Source organism: Helianthus annuus, chromosome 7 (genome assembly GCF_002127325.2).
Source record: "Helianthus annuus cultivar XRQ/B chromosome 7, HanXRQr2.0-SUNRISE, whole genome shotgun sequence".
In the NCBI taxonomy this organism is placed as follows: Eukaryota; Viridiplantae; Streptophyta; class Magnoliopsida; order Asterales; family Asteraceae; genus Helianthus; species Helianthus annuus.
Genome location: NC_035439.2, coordinates 146483966 through 146503522, shown reverse-complemented (window position 1 = coordinate 146503522; position 19557 = coordinate 146483966). Strand labels below are relative to the sequence as shown.

Below are 19557 nucleotides of genomic sequence, written 5' to 3'. Positions count from 1 at the left end.
ATACGGTGGTGTTGGAGTCTTATATTGTTGATATACCTGCATGGGAGTGAATGACTTTGGAAGATGGTGTTTTTATAGCTTTGGAAAATAGTGTTTTTGAATTTGTCAGTAAAGGTCATGCTTTTGTACAGACCTACACCTGAGGTCTAAAAATAAAATAGTTTTTAACTCTTCTATTTTCACCTCACATATATCGACGAATTTTATATTTGTAAAAAAAAAACAGTGGGCACAATGGCACATGGTTTTAGACTTTTAGAAGCAGTAACTTATTAGTCTTTTAGATGGGCGTATCGGGTTTTTTTTAATACCCGGAACCGGTTCCGGGTAGGAACCGGGTTTCGGGTACGCACCGGGTCCGGGTAGGGTCCGGGTAGGAACCGATTTTATTTATAAAATGTGGAACCGGGTCGGAATCTACGGGTTTTTTAAACCCGGAACCGGTTCTACTATTAGCCGGGTAGGAACCGGAACCGGGTCCGGGTCAGGTCCACTGGAATCGGGTAGGAACCGGTTTTTATGCCCATCTCTAGCCTTAATAAGCTGGGGTTTGCTGGATTGGATTTGGTTCGATGGTTTGGGCTTGTCCCACCAAAGTACCAAAGGTGTGAGTTTTATAAATGTACAGTTATGTGTAGCATTTAGGTGTAAGCTAAGTAAGCCATGTTCAAGGGTGACAGGTTCAATCTGATACGAACCTGAAAATTTTATATGAACCTGAAAATTTTACACGAACTTGAAAATTTTATTAGATAGGTTTATTTAGTTGGTTTATTTTAATATTAAAAATAGTGTTTGAGTTGGGTTAGGATTAGATCAAGGTTAGTATAAATAAATGGTTATGTCTATTGTAATTGGTGTTCTTTTGGTTTGATAATAAAAAGAGTCAAACAAGTTGTTCAATCTCGTGTTTGTGTGTGTTTTATCAAGGACATGATTTTCCAACAAAATAAAGATAAAATAGGAAATTCAAATAAAAGATATATCTTGATCTTCTTCCAATGAAATGTGATCTTCCACCAATTCAATTGGGTCTTCCACCAGTCCACTTAGATTTGGATGTTCCCGCATCAGTATCGGTATTTAGTTTTGTGGTTTTTTGTTTCGACACGAAGCAGTTTTGATTTTTTTTTACCGAACTGATATCACCCAACAACATCGCTATCAGTATTTGTATTCATTTTTCTCTTTTATGTTTCGATACGAGTCGGTTTTGATATTTTTTTAATATTTTTACTACCTGTACCGAAGCTCGTAGCTTTACGATTGTAACTTGTATTTGATTAGGTCGATACTATTATAAACTTTATCTAATGTTTGTGCATATATAGAATTTCACCCGCATTGTACGAGGAATCTCACTAGTTTGTACGAAAGAATGCAAGTATGGATAGTAGTAATAGTAATTAACAATAGTTGTCAAACACACTTAACTATTTTTAGGTGATGAAACATGTTATTTTTATTTCTAACATGGTAACATGCTATGCGATTTGTTGACAACTTGACATGCCGATTAGGAGTCGGGTTGGCCATAGTCGGCTTAATTGAATCATATAGCACACTATGTTATTTTAATAGAAAATGTTGATATTATTTGAATTAAATATTGTGTATACTTGTATAGTATGTTACCCAAATTTACAATATTATACAAAAACGTACTTTAGAAAAATATATGATGAACAAACAATATATTTGTTTGTTATAAAAGTATATTGATCTAATAAAGAGGTGATCAATACATCATAATATTCATTATTCTAAATTAGAAGTAAAAAGGATCCAATAAATATCAAACCATAATATAAGTACGTATATGGATAAGCCTCCACGTATGAGTGTCCCCCCATGTGCTAAAGGAGAGCAGATGGATAATTCTTGCTTTATTTGTCATGTCAAGTACTCAAGTTCATGGCAAAATGCAAGCAGTTCAAAAGCTTCTGTGTTTGAATTTATTATACATCAAATTTATTATGGAGTTGTATCATTTAGTAGTTATAAGCGACATTGGATTTAATTTAAATAACATCAACTTTAACTAAATTGACCGATAGCACTTCTAACTTTTGATTTATACCAAATCACTATTAATTTTTAACTTATTGGTCGATAGCACTTCCAAACTAACCCAATACAAACCCAGTTTGCTGACATCAGCTGCCACATCACCAAACCAGTGCCACATCAGCTGACACATCATCAAAAAGCCAAGTCAGATATCACGCCAGCTGTCACGTCATCAAAAAAGCAAAGTCAGGTGTCACATCAGCCAATTGATGAAAAGTGGAGTATTTAAATCCAATATCCTATAAAGGGTAGTTTTAGCAAAGTAGTCTAGTTTTTTTATAAAATAAACAAGGGTTTTTTTTCAATTTCAACAATACAATATTATCTATCGAGAAAGTCTACTGACAATTAGCTTTAATGTATGCTATGTTCGCGATAGAATTCCCCACGTTATAAACCTCAAAACAAAATCCCATATGTTGAACCCATAAAATCCCGCATGTTTGAATACATAAAAACCCGCATGTACACTGTCTCCGCATGACCCAAACCATTAGCCCCTTATTTATTATCTTTGTCTAAACAAAAAGGAAATGATTTGTTAAAAAATGGAAAGGAGAACCATGGTTGCCATGGTTTAAACCATGCAAACCATGGTGGATCAATCAAGGGGGTGGTGTAGCCTTCCATTCATGTTCCTAAGTGGCAAATCATGTCCCAACCATGATCCCCACACCCTATAGCCTTATAAATCCTCCCTCACACACGAACCAAATCTGCATGTTATAACCACAAATCCACATGTTATATACTCATTGTGTACGCATCGTACGTTAAGGCCAATTGTACGTTAACTAACCCCATTATCTATCTATCTATCGATCTACCGGGTAGGGTTCCAGCGTGAACAACCTCCCAAGCGTGAACTGCGTGAACTGATCTGGACCATTGATTTCTTTTTTAGTTGTTAAGGGTATGATTGTAATTATATAAAAAATTAGATTTAAATCTTTATTTTCATAATTGAATTAAGTTACATCTTTCCTATTTTAAATTCATTATCCACAATATCTTTTATTTCATTTTTATTTTTTCAAATTTCACCACCAGAATGCGGATTATGATTTTTAAGATCCACGTAACCTTCATATTTCAACGGTATACACATGTGTACTTGGATATTTCAACAGTACACATGTGTACTCAGCATGGTACATATGTGTAATTAGCTACATAATACATACATATAAACAAAACATGTAAAACTAGTTTATGTTAAGCAAATAACAAGTTACATAATGTTTGCCAAACCAAAAAAAAAACATACAATTACAAGTTCCAGTTTCGTGAAAACAATAAACGCAACATAATCGGAAAAATAAAAAAGACATAGTCTTTTAAAACTATTCGCCGCGTTGTATGCTGAATCATCCTTATCGACCAAGCAAACAAACATACGTGAATCATCCTTATCGACCTTCCATCTCCACTTTTCTCGTTTACGACGTCTCCTATAATAACACAAAAAAACTCAGCAATTAGTACGTTGCATAATTCACAAGGGTGCATCAACAACTTTACACATTTAATACACAAAAAAAATATGAGATATCACAAAAACAGACGCTATACACATATGTACATCGCATTAAAAACAGAGCAAAATCAGAATACACATGTGTACAGCACCTTAAAAACATAGCAAAACCAGAATACACATGTGTACAACGCCTTAAAACCAGAGCAAAATCAGAATACACATGTGTATAGCGCCTTAAAAACAAGCAAAATTAGAATACACATGTGTACATCACCTTAAGAACAGAGCAAAAATAAAAAAAAAATACACGTGTGTACATTGCATTAACAACAACCTTCAGAACCTCATAACAATCTTCAAATTCTCAATCAAACAATAATAATTTTCAACATCAAAACAATGAAAAATTGCAAACTTTTTTTTCTCAATAATCAAACTCATAAAAAATCTTCAGAACCTCAATCAAATAATAACAATAATAACTTTCAAACATCAAAAACAATAAAAATTTACAAACTTCATACCTGGTCGGTAGCGATAAACATCAGATCAGCTGGCGATAAACATCAGATCAACCGGTGATAAAACATCAGATCGGGAGTTTCGCTGTTTCGCCGGAGACGAGCAGGGGAAGATCGGGACTTGTCATATTTATCTTTTTAAAGTAAACCTGACATCAAGATGGAAGATTTTATTTTTTTAATGCAAACAATTACATCGAACCATGTTATAGTCGGTGATTCGTATCATAAAGCTAAAAATATATCTTAAATTACCAATGGTTTAATGAAAAAGCTTTAATATATCAAGTTGGTGATCGATAACAATAATACATTTTGTGTAGATATCTGTTTGAACTTCTTTTCTCTCTCTCTCTCTTTTTTTTTTTAAATCACAAAATCAATCACTCAAAATTTAACCAAAAGACTATCACCGGCTAAATCTTCAATTTTTTTTATTGCAAAAAAACAGAAGCTTTAATTCCATCATTGATACACAAATATGAATCATAACTCAGAAGTTGACTATCCCTACATCCGAACTGACGACGAAGAAGAAGTTGATTACAAGTAAATAATGGATCGATAGATACTTACCACCGTCTCTGTCGCTCCCGTCTCTGTCGCCGGAAAACATGGTGAGCGGCGGCACTTCCGTCTCTGTCTTAACCACCTCCACAGCCACCGTCTCTCTTCCTCTCCCTCCGACTGTCGTCGCCGTGCGCCGTCGTGAGCGGCGGCTCTACTGGTTAAACCGGTCACCGGTCTTGTGTGGCGTCGGAGTAGAAACGAGAGGGTGGGGGTCTTTCGCTGGAAAACACAGCCGGCAGTCGCCGGAAATCTGGCCATATGCAGATAATAGGGAGAGATCGGGTGAGGTGGTGGGTGAGGGAATGTTGTTTTGAGTATTTTGAAACTGATACAGAGATTTTAGAGGATTACAAATGAATGAGTTTCCATATCTTTAATATGAAAGTTCCCTATTTTACCCTTTAGATTAAAATTTAAATTAAATTTATTATACCTTTAATTACAATTGTGCCATTGATCTAAGATCTATCCTCTACAAAATCAAGGGCCCAGATCAGTTCACGCAGTTCACGCTGGAGAAAATGTTCACGTTTGAACCTAATCCTCGATCTACCTATCTATCTACATGATAAAGATTTTATAAATTTGATAGAAATCCAAAGAACAGTTCAAGAAGTAGAATCGGTTTTGCCAATGTCATGAGACAAACACCATACCTTAAAACATATCTCTAATAGTCTACTGGTATAAGAGTCGCACCAGAAGTTGTACCACCATACATGTACTCATAATATAAGATATATGTTCCCCTTGTTTTATGTGTTTAAGCATTTTTAACGAAACTAACATCCCATTTTATTGAAGTTGTTACAATCAGATATATGAATTCAACGTAGTTATCATGAACAGCTATGAACTCTCGACTGGTTAGTGTGACCAACAATTAGATGTATTGGTGGTGGTCTATTGACAAAGACAAAACTTTAAACACCTAAGTTTTGTAAGAGAAGGTCTTAGGTTCAAATCCCATAGGGCATAGACGATAAAAAAGAAACATGCCGTTAAAGAAAAAAATATGTACTTGACAGATTGGCCTGCAAAGATAAAAAAAAAAATAAACTTAGCGTCAGTTAGCACAACTCAAACGGTTCAACAATATTGGCTAGCAAACGTGAACAACAGTTTAGCTCAGGTATAAGAAGAAGAAGAAGAAGAAGGAGAAGGAGAAGGAGAAGGAGAAGGAGGAGGAGAAGGAGGAGGAGAAGGAGGAGGAGAAGAAGCAGCAGAAGGAGGAGGAGAAGGAGGAGGAGAAGAAGCAGCAGAAGAAGCAGCAGAAGAAGCAGAAGAAGAAGCAGAAGAAAAAGAAGAAGAAGAAGAAGAAGAAGAAGAAGAAGAAACGTTCTGAGGAATATCAGGGGTTGTTTAGCAACTTCTGAATATGTAAGTACTGAACCACTAAGAGGTTTGAACTCAATATAATGTTTAACTAGACATTTGTTCGCGAAACAAGCAGTCTCTGACCGAATCAGAGGTTTGGTCTCATTAAGAGCTCAAACAAGCAGCCCCAAGTTGCTTGAGCCAAAGAGCTTTTATCCAGAGTTCGTGTCCATAGGCATGCACAAGTTCGAATGACTTTTGTTATTGTTTGTTCATCCTTATATATAACTTTTAACAAACGCGTTAATTTGAGTTTAGATCCCTTATTTGTATTGCTTTTATTTTAGGAAAATCTTAGCTTGTTGTGAATCAAACACGAACCTATAAACTGCAAATTGTATATCTTTTATATAAAAATAATGGTATTACTTAAGATAAATAAACATGTTTTTTTTTTTCCATCTCATCTTCGTTTACAAATCACAAATAATACATGCATTATGGTTAATCGTCCATTTCTTTTTGGGTAGGTTTCGCGACATGACAAAGCACAAAAATCCAATAAATCAATCTTTAGTCTTTTCAAATAATTTTGAAAAAAAATATATTATTTTTAGCCTTCTAACCAATGAAAACAATTGGTAGGAATGTCACTCGCTTACAGAAATGTTTATTTGATGACATCCTCTTCGTTAATGGTAAAAAACAAGCCACGTCTTTACCGCATAAATTAAAGTTTAAGTATGCCTTTTAAATCTTCTAAAAATAGTTATAAATACATTTCGTTATTCTTTTATTTAATATATAAAAAATAAAAAACAAAAAGAATATTGAATTTTAATAATCTCAATTATTCGTCGTTGGTCGCCAACAATCCAACTTAAAAAATAATCACTAACAATCTCAACTATTAACATATTGGTCTCCAATGAACCTTGACTAACAGAACCCTAACACCATTAGTCTCTAGTCGGAAAAACGATTTTGGCCGCAAAATTCCTTTTGGCCGGAAAACTCAACATTTTCGTCTCAAACCTCTTTGTAACCTTAGATCGGACCTTTAAGAAGTTTTTTCTGACCAAAAAAGTTTTTCCGACGACCGGAGACTGACAGTGTTAAGGTTCTGTTAGTCAGAGTCCATTGAAGACCAATATGTTAATAATTGAAACTACCCGTAGTTATTTTTGAAGGATTTATTAAAATTCAGTATTCCAAAAACAAATTATTAAATTATTCGTTCAGTATACGTACATGTACATTATCCTGAATTTACCGGGAGGCGGTGGAGTGTAAACTGAAAGACGGTTACAATCGTGCACTCGTCGCCACGTATTCATCTTCCCCCCTTAACCTCCACTCTACAAATTATACACATCAATCCTTCTCATAACTCAAATTCAAACTTACACTTCACGCTACTGATATCAAAATGCAAAACGGTGCCGTTTGTTCGTCGGAGCCGCTCGCCGGAGGAGTAAACGTTTTCAGTTGCACTCAATCGGACGTTTTCACCGCCGATCATCTCGTCGTCATGGTCAACGGTATCCTCGGGAGGTCAAACACTTCCACAATTGCTACATAATATATTTATATCTATATTATATTATATTCTCTATGCTATTATTTATGATTCAGATGATTTGCTTTTACAGTTAGAATTCCGTTAGTTTGTAGCGAGAATTTTGAAATTAGTTGATTAGGTTTTCGATTATGATTCGACGAACTTGCGATTTTTGTTTTGTTTTGTTTTGGATAAGTTTTGGATTTTTATTGATTAATGATTATTCTATACATAGCAGTTTTATTCATGAAATGAAAATATAGTGATGTTATCAGATTATCAAAATTCTGCCAATGCGGATAGACAGAGCCGTTCCAACGTTTTTGTAGACCCTAAGCGGACTACGAAGTGGAGGCCCTTTTGCAAAACATATAGAGATTAATAGAAAAATTAGCTGCTAAAGTTAACCTACATTTAGTAATTAGCCCTAATTTTGCCCAAAAATTCTCCTCCAATCCCGACAGACCCGACGCCATGAGTGATTACCGTTAGTGATAGCCGATAACCTAGAAAATCGAAAGAGCAGGTTGCGATAGGAGGTAGGAACGATGATTGCGGCTCAATTTTAGGGATTTTTGGCGCTGATTCACGGAATTCGGATGAGGTCGAGTGGTAGATGGTTGCTACAGACTGCAGTTATGTCTCGGGTTTAATTTCGAAACTGTGTCTTGCATGTGGGCCTTTTTTCCTAAATATTTTTTATGTGTGTAACTTTATCAAACAAAACATGGTTTAGTTTTGCTTTTTATTTGAGCCTGATACATATATAATATATATAACTTTACTAAAAATTGGAGGCCCTTGATTTTTGTGGCCCTAGGCCTATGCCTAGATTGATAAGCCTAACGGGCCGGCCCTGCGGATAGATATCGTGATTATGATCTACACAGTTACACAATTATAGTTATGATGAGTTTGAAATAAATTATAAATACTGTATGTATAGGACATGGATGAGATATGTACTGAACCGGTACCAGTACCGAAAAGTACAAAGTACAGATAGCAAAATGGAAAAGCATTGGTACCGGAAAAAGTACTTACCGATACCGGTAGTGCAAAAATACTACCGGTACCGATTTTGTTCGGCCGGTATTGGTTTGGTACGGTACCTGTGCACGGTGATAAGTGCTCTATCCCTAGTGTAGGATGAATAGTCTTCTTAAACTTTAAGCAGACACTTCAATTAGCCATTAGGCATTCTTAACACATGATTAAATCCTAATAATGATTTGAAAAACAGAGTAAAAGGAACAGATTTGACTGGAAAATGAAGAAATGTTAGGTTTATACTTAATATTATAATACTTGATTCAAGTATTCAACATTGCTCAGATTAAGACTTAATATATTGAAAGTATGAAGGATTGATCGAACGTAAACACTAAAAGATAAATCAGTGGATTAAAAGAGTAGAAGGCTGTAAATAATTGTGTTGGTTGAATTCTAAGTTTCTAACAGTTGTTTTACTTTTTTAACAGTTCTACAGATTGGAAGTTTGCTGCTGAGCAATTTGTTAAAACAATTCCGGATAAAGTATTTGTTCACCGTAAGGACCTTCTGTTGACAACTTCACATTATTTTGACGTTTCTTCATCAGTAGCACTTTATTTGATCTTCGCGTGTTCATATATTTGTTGCTTATTCAATGTAGGTAGTGAAAAGAATGCAGCTTCGCAAACATTAGACGGTGTAGATGTAATGGGTGAGCGATTATCACAAGAGGTTAGTTTCCGAACCATACATCACAGATTATCGGGTTTACGTACAATAAAAATCAACCATCATCCATTACTCATCGTTCATGCACTTTGGTCTGGCATCAGGTCCTTGAAGTTATAAAGCAGAAGCCAAATCTTCGTAAGATTTCGTTTGTCGCACATTCTGTAGGGGGTTTAGTGGCAAGATACGCAATCGGAAAATTGTATCGACCCCCAGAGGAGGGTTTATTAGTTGAAGAATCAACAGCCACTATCGGTGGTCTGGTACCAATGAACTTTATTACCGTTGCGACACCTCATCTCGGTTCAAGGGGCAACAGACAGGTAGATTTTGAATTGGTCTATATAGCATATATCAGTTCGGTTATGCTATTTATGCTCCTTTCAGGTGCCCTTTCTTTTTGGTGTATCCGCCTTTGAAAAGGCTGCTGTTCTTGTTATTCATTGGATATTTAGAAGAACCGGCCGCCATCTTTTTCTTACTGATAATGATGAAGGAAAGCCTCCGCTGCTTAAACGCATGTTGCAAGATGACGGAGATTGTTATTTCATGTATGTTCAGCGTAACCCGTGAATGACAGTATTTATCATTTAGTTCATAGTATGACTATCTTATATTCTTTTTATAAATAATTAAAGCTTTAAATTTTCAATACTAAATCAATATTGTTATGATCTTATCTAAATCGTTGAATAGAACGATTATTAAAGAGACTTCGGATGAGTTTCTATCCAATCGCCTTACAATTTTTTTAGGCAACTTGGATTTAAATAATCCCAACTTGCTCAATTTGGCCGATAATAATCCCAACTCAGTTATTGGCCGATAATAATCTGAACTGGTCCACTTTTGGCCGATAATAGTCCGCTGTTAAAAATAGCTTAACGGAGTTAAGCTTTTTTCCGAATAACAAACCGATGTTTTATGGATTTTGATCAGAACGAGGATACGAGTTGATTGATATAAAATTTACCTCGAAATACTGCCCCAAATGACGAAAACGGTGCTTCAATTCGGGTGTTTAAACTTCCAATTAACAAAATTCAAGTCGTTTGAAGCACCGTTTCGAGGTAATGTTTACATAAATCGAATCGTATCCTCGTTCTGATCAAAATCCAAAAACATCGGTTTGTAATTCGGAAAAAAGCTTAACTCCGTTAAGCTATTTTTAACGGCAGACTATTATCGGCCAAAAGTGGACCAGTTCGAATTATTATCCGCCAATAACTGAGTTAGGATTATTATCGGCCAATTGAGCAAGTTGGGATTATTTAAATCCAATTTGCCTTTTTTTTATATATTACCCGACTTAAATAAAACAAAACTGCTATCAACTGTGCAGGTCAGCATTGCGTTCATTTCATCGTCGGGTAGCATACTCGAATGTCGGCTGTGACCGTATCCTTTATCTATCATTAAATTTTTTAAAACACTTATTATTCCATCTCGTGATGCATGTTGTTTTTCCCTAAGAACGTAATTAGACATTGTTGGATGGAGAACATCATCAATTAGGCGTAACATTGAACTGCCAAAGGTAGAACGACGGTCGACATCTTCAGCTTGAATAATGTTATGATCTTCACTAATCAATCATACTTAAAAACACATTTTGTATACAGTGGGGGGACTCTGTAAATGAAAAATATCCTCATATTGTTTATGAAGAACGCTGCAAAGCATATGACGGCGAGCAAGTTTCAACCGACGGTGACACCAATAACGATTTGGAAGGTTTGAATTCTAGTTAATAATTCTTTCTATGAAATGTTGTCGTTATGGAATTTGTTCTTTAATGCATGTTGATATCGTCGGTGCAGAAGAACTTGTGACCGGGCTTTCTCGTGTATCATGGGAAAAAGTAGATGTGAGTTTTCACAATAGTAGACAGAGGTTTGCAGCTCATAGTGTTATTCAGGTATTTATTTATTTACTTATTTTTTCTTGACCGGTGCGTAAATGTAAATGCATAAGATGTTGACTTTGACTTGGATGTAGGTCAAAGATGATTACATGCATACAGATGGTGTAGATGTTATTCAACATATGATTGATCATTTTAGTATTTAGAAAATCCCCTCATCATCTGTTGAATATTTATCTTACTTGACAGCTGTTGGACGGTTGGACCATATGTTCGGACCAATGGCACCTGGAATGGCCCAAAATATGACACTATGTAGGCTGCTTTAAACGTCTTTTGGGCCGAGTATATCTGCCCATGGGCCATGGATCTTGAGACAAAACACTATATACCTTTTGGTCTAGGTATATATGTATTTAAAAGGCGATGTTACCGTGGTTTGAACCTTTGACCTCTTACTGTTAACTCAACGACTGCCATTGGACCCATCCCCACCCTGGTCCATCTAATCTTCAAATCCATTGAACGTAGGGTAGTGGCTTCTTGATATTCGGTCTGAATGTATGTTAACTCGAGTTATAGAAGTTTAGTTTGAGTTTTCCTGTTTGGGTTGTAACAAAACAGATTTATGAATGTTCTGATCATGTAACAAATCGTTTTTAGAAGATGAACCTCACATTTGTTCCATACATGTTCTTCCCCACACGGCCGCGCCTGAACCGTGCATCAAGGTTTTGCGGTCTCCGGAAATCAAGGGTTCACTTTGTCAAATTATTATTACTAATCTAGGCTAGTGTGTTTTGGTTTTGGATTGTGTTGTGTGGTGTCCTAGGCTTGGCATGTCAAGTCTAGTTGGTGTGTTGTTTTGACACACCCTTGTGCTTTTTTTTTTTATTTCATCTATAAAATTCATTGGGGTATCTCTTTACCCAACAAAAAAAAAATTATTATTACTAATCATATTTTAATGTGGTTACCGTGGTTTATCATGGCCTGATTCATCTTATCTTACCACTATCAAGTGTTGTTACATGTTACAAAGTTTAATGCTTATTGACTAATTTCAAGTGGTTAAAACAATTTCTTTTACTAATTCAAAGTTGCAAATGACTGGATTACATTTTTATGCGGTGCGTATACAACTCAATTTTGTATAAATACTAATTAATAAAAAGTTATAACAATAAGAAGTTTGTAATGAATTGCAAGTAAATAAGAAAACAATTGAAAGTAGTATGAGAAAAAAATATCATATGAGTTGGGTGAGTATAGATAATGGTGTGATTTTTTATATGATACGGAAATATACAAAATTTACAGGTTTGAATTTAGTCTAAACATGTTTATCAAACCCGTGAACATGTTTAAAGAAATAAGTCATGTTCATGTCAACTGATAGAGTCGCAGGTCGGCCTATTAAATAATTTATTTACCTTATACTTTTAAAATGTGATTTATGTAACAATTTAAACTATTTGGGTGTATTAATGCCAAAATTTGCATAGTTTTAATACAAATTAGCATAGTTTAAACATGATTGCTTAAAAAAATAAAATAATATGTAAATTAGAATTTATAGTACTAATATGCAAAAAAACGGTTCAATAAATAATTCTTCGGGTTAAGCGGGTTGTGTTCGTGTCATCCCGTGGATAATAAAATGTCGTGTTCAAGTGTATACTTGTGATACGATTTTCGGGTTTATGTAGGATTCGACCTGCAAATCAGCAAACACAATCCATTTAGCAAGCCTAAGTATAATGATATCTTTAGAAAATAGGATGTGAGAGGAGTTCACCACGCCCATTTGAAAACTTAACTACTTAGTATGATAAAAACGACATATTTCTAACAATTATCTCAAGTTTATAAAAGAAAAAGAAAACATTTCATGATCAAAATATAAAACATGCAAGAAAGAAGAAACGAATTTAAAAAGGCTATATAATACCTAAAATATCATATTTGAAACTTCATGATCATTCAAATCATTTTCCCGGAATACAATTCCCTTTCTCCATATTTGTTCTCAAATATAAGTTCGGTTGCTAAGACCATATGAGATATTCGGAAACACGATGCAGAAAGAGAAGAGTATTCCAAGAAGATAAATTAAATGTAAAATTACCGGAAACAAGCACATAACATTGTTGTTCGAGCTCATGGCTAAACCACACATTGAACAAGTCGATGCTTCTCATTTTCTGCCAAAATATTATGATGGAACATTAGGTGGCTAGAACTAAGAACGAGAGATGTATAACAATATCTGTGATAGAGATTATTTATAGAAAGACATTATGTAGAGAGATTTTGAAACTAATGACCGTTGCTTTATTACCGTTAAGCAACGGTCGAATCAGACTGGTTTTTTAAATTTATGCCATTGATTTTTTGACCGTTACATAATCGTCATTTTCTTGTTGGTTATCAATTTTGAACTTATCCAAGTTAAGTCTTATTTTGAAATTTGGGTTTTCTTTAATTGATTGATATAGAATATGGGTTATGGGTTATGGGTTATGGGTAATTTGATTCTGTAGTTCTTTAATTGATTGATATTGAATATGGGTTATGGGTTATGGGCTATAGTTCTTTAATTGATTGATATAGAATATGGGTTATGGGTAATTTGATTCTATAGTTCTTATTTAACTATTTTGCCTTAGTTAAAATAACTTAATGGAGTTAAGTTTTCTTTCGAATTACAAACTGATGTTTTAGGTCTTTTGATCAGAACGAGGATACGAGTCGATTGATGTAAACTCACCTCGAAACGGTGCTCCAAACGACGAAAACGGTGCTTCAATTTGGGTGTTTAAACTTCCAATAACAGAACTTAAGCCGTTTTCCGTTTTGTAATTCGGGGAAAAAAACTTAACTCCGTTAAGTTTTTTAAGTGAGGACTGTTGAAGGTAAAATAGTTAAAAGGTGGGACTGCCAGTGTGAATATTCAAATATGGGATCGGTAATGGCCAATGACGTCTACATGAGATTATTAAAATTCAATTTCCCCTTTTTATTTATTTCTAAAATTGGGCTTGAAGGTTTACAATTTCTTTTCACTAGGGTTATCGTTAACAAACAATAAGTCAATTGAATTTGGTTATATATGTTATTAGGCTAACGCCCACGCCTATATGGATGAATTTGAGGCGTTATCGGTGTGATACTGATACACCACTCCGTCATCATCGACGTTAAGGGCGTGAATGAGCTTCGGAATTAGCAAGTTAATGGTCGGAAGAGGAAGAAGAGGGGGGCTTCATGCATAGGTTGACCAATCACCTGTTTTCTTTGTTCTTTTTAAATTTAAAGAGTTATATATTATTTTAATTTTAATGTGGTAGCCGATAGTGAGAACTTATGAAACTATTACACACACTATAGGTGAAAGAAAGTGAGTGAGACTTCATAACTACGTGAAAGCAGTGCGATATTGTGAATTTTGATATCATTGATGTTATTGGAGAAGGTTAGAGGGGGCTTATTAGTGGCAGATCTAAAAGAAAAAGTCAGTCATTCAAGGTTATCCTAAAGTTATTTTTTTAGCATACATTCAGAGATATTTTTCACTTCGTCAAGAAAGTTAAGAGGCACCCCTAAGCCCTTATAAAATCCTCCCATGAGGTAGATGATGAAAAGGATTAGGTTTATTACTTTCTAAAGTATTTTATTTAATAAAAGAGGAAAGTGAATATATGGCTGTTTCACATCTAAGGTTAGACGTGAAACCATCCAAAAACTACGTATAGCATATATATTGTTTGAGTTAACTTGTTTAACTCGTTTGATCACAGTGGTTCATCCATCAAATTATTTAAAACTAGTATCAGATAAAAAATACCATAAAGTAACCTATTTAATACAACTCATTACAACCAACCACGTTAACATGCATATCATTTACACATCAACCCATTTGACTTGTTTAGATAAATGAATAATATTTAACAATATTAATTAGAGTGTGTGTAGCTTAGTAGTATCAAAGTGTGTACATAATAGTGTTCCTCTCTAGATGAGTGAGAGTTGTTGTCCTACAGTAAACAAAGACGTAGATTTAAAAGTTGAAGATGTGCGAGTTGGGTGTTCTAAAAAAACTAACAATACTAAACACAAGAGAAGTCAGCTCTACCCTCCAACTCGAAATTTTATTCCAATATCTAGTTCTATTCTATTCTAAAGTTATTAAATTACAACACTTTAATAACACAATAACTTATAGTATAATAAAAAGAGTAAATTACTTTTTGAGTATCTATATTTTAATTGTTTTAACCATTTGAGTTTAAAATTAAAAAAGTTTAATGTTCTAAGTCACTAATCACTCATTTTATAACATCTTGAGTCCAACTTTTAACACTTGTACTTTAGATTTTGGACTTAGGCGCGTTAAACATTTTGATTTTGGAATCAAGTGATTAAAACCATTAAAAAACAGGTACTCAAAAACTAATTTACTCTAATGAAAAAATATTATAAAAAAGACAAAGTGTATTCTTATCCCTTTCTTTAATTTAATAGGTTTCAACAATTAAAAAAAACAGCCAGTTTGATTATGATGTCAAACCTAGTTTGTGTAATAAATTAAGTTGAATTGTATTGGGCTTAGGTCTAATCTGAAAATGGACAGAGACAGATATACAACAAATTGCTTTCAATGTCCGTCAAATGCCGCTGTCTTGTAGTCGTACATCTTTCCAGAAACTAGCCCAAACCCATGTACACACTAGACATGTAAAAAAGAAACCGGTTGGGTTCGATTAACCAGCATCCAAACCAGTGACAGATCTAGCTCAAAATTTCAGAGGCATCATCTCAATTATTTTTTTGGGGGAATCAAGTGTATCCTTTATATAAAACCGGAAAAAAATTACACTACGAAAACGGTATGGAGATGGGGTTGAGGGGTAGCCCATGCTACCCCTCCTAATAACTCTGCCCCTGATCCAGACTAACCCGTGAGCCCGGTAACCCAAAAACCGAGTTGGGCCGGGCCCTGACCCGTGGTTTGGTGCAAGTTTGTGTTCTTTATGTGTTGAACCGGTTTATAACTAGAACCGAATAGATTTAAAACCGACAAAATAGTGTTTTGGGTCAAATTGGTTTTAAGTGCGGGACATAAGTTTGGATTTCAACCCTAAAATGGGTTCTTAACCGAAACCAATTTGAACCAAACCAGTTTAAGCCCAAGGTAAAGAAACCACTTGTTTGAAACTCGAATGATTTAGATACAATCATTAATCCATACCCACTTGGCATCACAAACGGACCTACATGTTTCATTGGTACAAGACTACAAGTGGAAGTTGTATTATATTTTTAAATATAACTAGAATTACGACCCGCCGCAATGCGGCGGGGATTCTTTAGTTATAACTAACTCGATTTAGGACCCGTACATTATGTTGAACCTGTCAAACGCGAAAAAAAATAGACGATGTAAAAACGTTCACCCACACACGCACGTTGCGTCGTGTTAACTCGCAAAGTTTAGAACGAAGCGTAAAAACGCTAAACCAAAGACGCACGTTACGATGAACGAAACATAAAGCGGGAAATTTGCGGAAAATGAAAACTATAAAGGACCAAAGTTGAAAGTAAAGAAAGTTGTGAGAGTAGATTGCAAAAGATAAAAAGTTTTGGGTTAAAGTGAAAAAAACAAATAGTTTTGGGTTAAAAGTAATTTATGAAATACTTTTGGGTGAAAAGTAAAAAAATAAATTTTTTTTTGAAAAACCCTCAAAGCCAAGGTTACAACAACCATATGCATAACCATTTTTTATTTGAAAAACCCCTAGTGGCGTAAAACTGTGCCAAATAGCATCAATGCCACATTACCGCACCGACCATCAACACTGAAGTTGCGGCGTGTTTATGTGAAGAAATTAGACCGAAACGCTAAACATGGAAGTTAATAACTAAGTCGATCTAGGACCCGCACGTTATGTCGAACTTGTCAAACGGGGAAATAATAGACGATGTAAACACGTTGAACCACACTTGCATGTTGCATTGTGTTAACTCGCAAAGTTTAGAACGAAACGTAAAAACGTTGCGATATGTTAACCCACACAATTTAGAACGAAGCATAAAGCGAAAAATTTGCGAAAAATGAAAACTGTACAGGACTAAAGTTGAAAGTAAAAAAAGTTGTGAGAGTAGATAGTAAAAGATAAAAAGTTTTGGGTTAAAAGTATAAAAAACAAATAGTTTTGGGTTAAAAGTAATTTAGCAAATATCTTTGGGTGAAAAGTAAAAATTCATTTTTTTTTTTTTGAAAAACTCCCAAAACATTGGGTACAACACATAGATGCACAAAAAGGTTGGTAATTTATAGTGTTTTAATAGTTTATAATAATGTGTCATATTAATCAATTTAAGAAACTTAGTTAAATATTAGATGGTAGGGGTGAGCAAATTAACCACCATAACTGATAACCGAACCATAACTGACATAACCGAACCACTAATAACCGGTAACCAATATAACCAATGGTTATGGTTATGAAACTTTGTATCACCGCTCAATCGGTTATGGTTATGGTTATGGTTATGAAACTTTGGTTAACCGAATATGACCAAAACCGAACCGAAGTTGTGATGTTAACTTTATATAATAGATTTGTGTTTTACAAAACCATATAGAGGGTTTTTACTAAGATAAAAGTATGTTAGTAACACAATGATCTTGATGTAGATGTCATTTATTTTGATAAAGAACTAAGGTGTTATGGCCATAATTGTTTTTGTTTGAGAATTACGTTATTAAAAAGAACTTTAAATCGGTAGTTTAACCAAAAAGTTTAGTCTTCGTTATCTTATAAAATAGGCTCAAGCTAAGTTCAAATCGTGCACAACCCTATTTATTTCAAACCTTGCTTGGTTACTTAACCGAAATTAACCAAAACCGAACCATATCCAACTTCATAACCGATTAACCATAACCGAAGTTTGGTTATGGTTATGGTTACCAAAACTCCATAACCGAACTAGCGGTTATGGTTATGATTAATAGTAAAAACCGACCTATGCACACCCCTATTAGATGGTTAGACGTCACTTAAAGTGGATTCAGATGTTTCCAACAAGCACAAGCTGTTTATTCAAGATAAACCATTCTTTAATCATGTAGCTTTTTAATCATAAAGAAATTTTTATAAAAATATAAAAGTGCGAGAAAATGTTTAAGCTAGGAAAATCCGACCTTGCTCGTTTTAATTTGTACTATAAGTTATTAATCCTTAAACAAATTTTTTTCTTGAACAACCAAGTTTTTTCTCTCATGAATTCTATAAGAGATAATTTCTCTTGGTAACTAAGCTAAAGTGGTAATCTTTAAACAATGTTGTCGCAAGTTCTATTTTACGCCTATAGCGTAGAAAACATAGATCACGAAAATGAATGATAATAAATTTCATGATAAGATAGTTATGATAAGAAATTCTTGGTCGAAAGTCTTAAATTTGGTGCAACTTGGTGCCCCAAATGGCTATAATAATTATCAGATAATTGTTTGTTTTTGTTTTGAGTAACAAGTGGGATTCAAATGATCGTTAAAGAACAATTTGACAACTTTAGCAATGTGGGGCGACTTATGTTTGTTTGTTTTTAGTGTATGATACTTAGACTCGCTCCAATACGCATGTGGGGGATGCATTTGATGAGTTGGCATGCTACACTTGTAACAATAAGTGTTTAGATTGTTTTCTTCAAAGCGTAAAACAACCTACAACTCGGCCATTGCCCTTGTGATCGAACCACATTCTATCGTTAAACTTGACCCTTGCCTAAACCACCTACTTGATGTAAACTCGGGTTGGAGTTTGAACTTGTGAGCGAACCATAATTTATCATCAACCCTGACCCTTTCCTAAACCACCTAAAATATCAATACTATGGCTAGAGTTTGAACATGTTGTACGTATGTATACATGTGTGTATATGTGTATGCATCCATATATCAATGTCAAATACATAAATTTTCATGAGAGTAAGCAAAATATGAGTCAAATCAAATAAAAACTATACATAATAAAATATTACTTAATAATCACTTAAGGTTTGCATATCTTTTTGTGCTTATCTTCGAATTGTCAAAGTAAAGTTCTATTTTTCAAATTTTAAATGTTAGCCCCAGGGAATTCAGAACGTATCGTACACCATGACAAAATAATATCTAAATGTGTTATGTTATTTTTGTCGTAACTCGGCTTTGGAAATAAAAAAATAAGAAAAAGTAAAACAATGCAATAAATAACAAAGATAAATAAAGATAACACGGAAAAGAAAACGATAGAAATTCGATCGGATTAGGAGTTGTATAATATCTATTGATGTTTATGGGTATAAAAGTAATTTGGTCAAAGAAAAAAAATATAATAATTAAACAAAATGAGGTGCAAATGAAAGTTTATACTGAATGACAAAATAGAGTAAAAGACGATAT

General features: G+C 34.3%; 1 protein-coding gene and 1 long non-coding RNA gene across 2 annotated transcripts; one reads left to right on the top strand and one right to left on the bottom strand.

The window, feature by feature from the left end:
- Window positions 1–3257: 3257 nt before the first annotated feature.
- Window positions 3258–4928, bottom strand: LOC110867480. Its single transcript, XR_002551630.2, has 3 exons — window positions 4648–4928; window positions 4075–4220; window positions 3258–3521 (listed from the first exon to the last, which is right to left on the bottom strand). It is a non-coding gene; the product is annotated as an uncharacterized LOC110867480 (long non-coding RNA).
- A 2299-nt stretch (window positions 4929–7227) lies between these two features.
- On the top strand, window positions 7228–11792 carry LOC110869159 (putative lipase ROG1). Its single transcript, XM_022118448.2, has 10 exons — window positions 7228–7512; window positions 9001–9068; window positions 9174–9244; window positions 9346–9564; window positions 9629–9792; window positions 10584–10639; window positions 10726–10778; window positions 10864–10975; window positions 11062–11159; window positions 11240–11792. Exons 1-10 carry the CDS (start codon window positions 7388–7390, stop codon window positions 11309–11311), a joined length of 1038 nt encoding a protein of 345 aa, XP_021974140.1. The 5' UTR covers window positions 7228–7387; the 3' UTR covers window positions 11312–11792.
- The last annotated feature ends 7765 nt before the right edge of the window (window positions 11793–19557 follow it).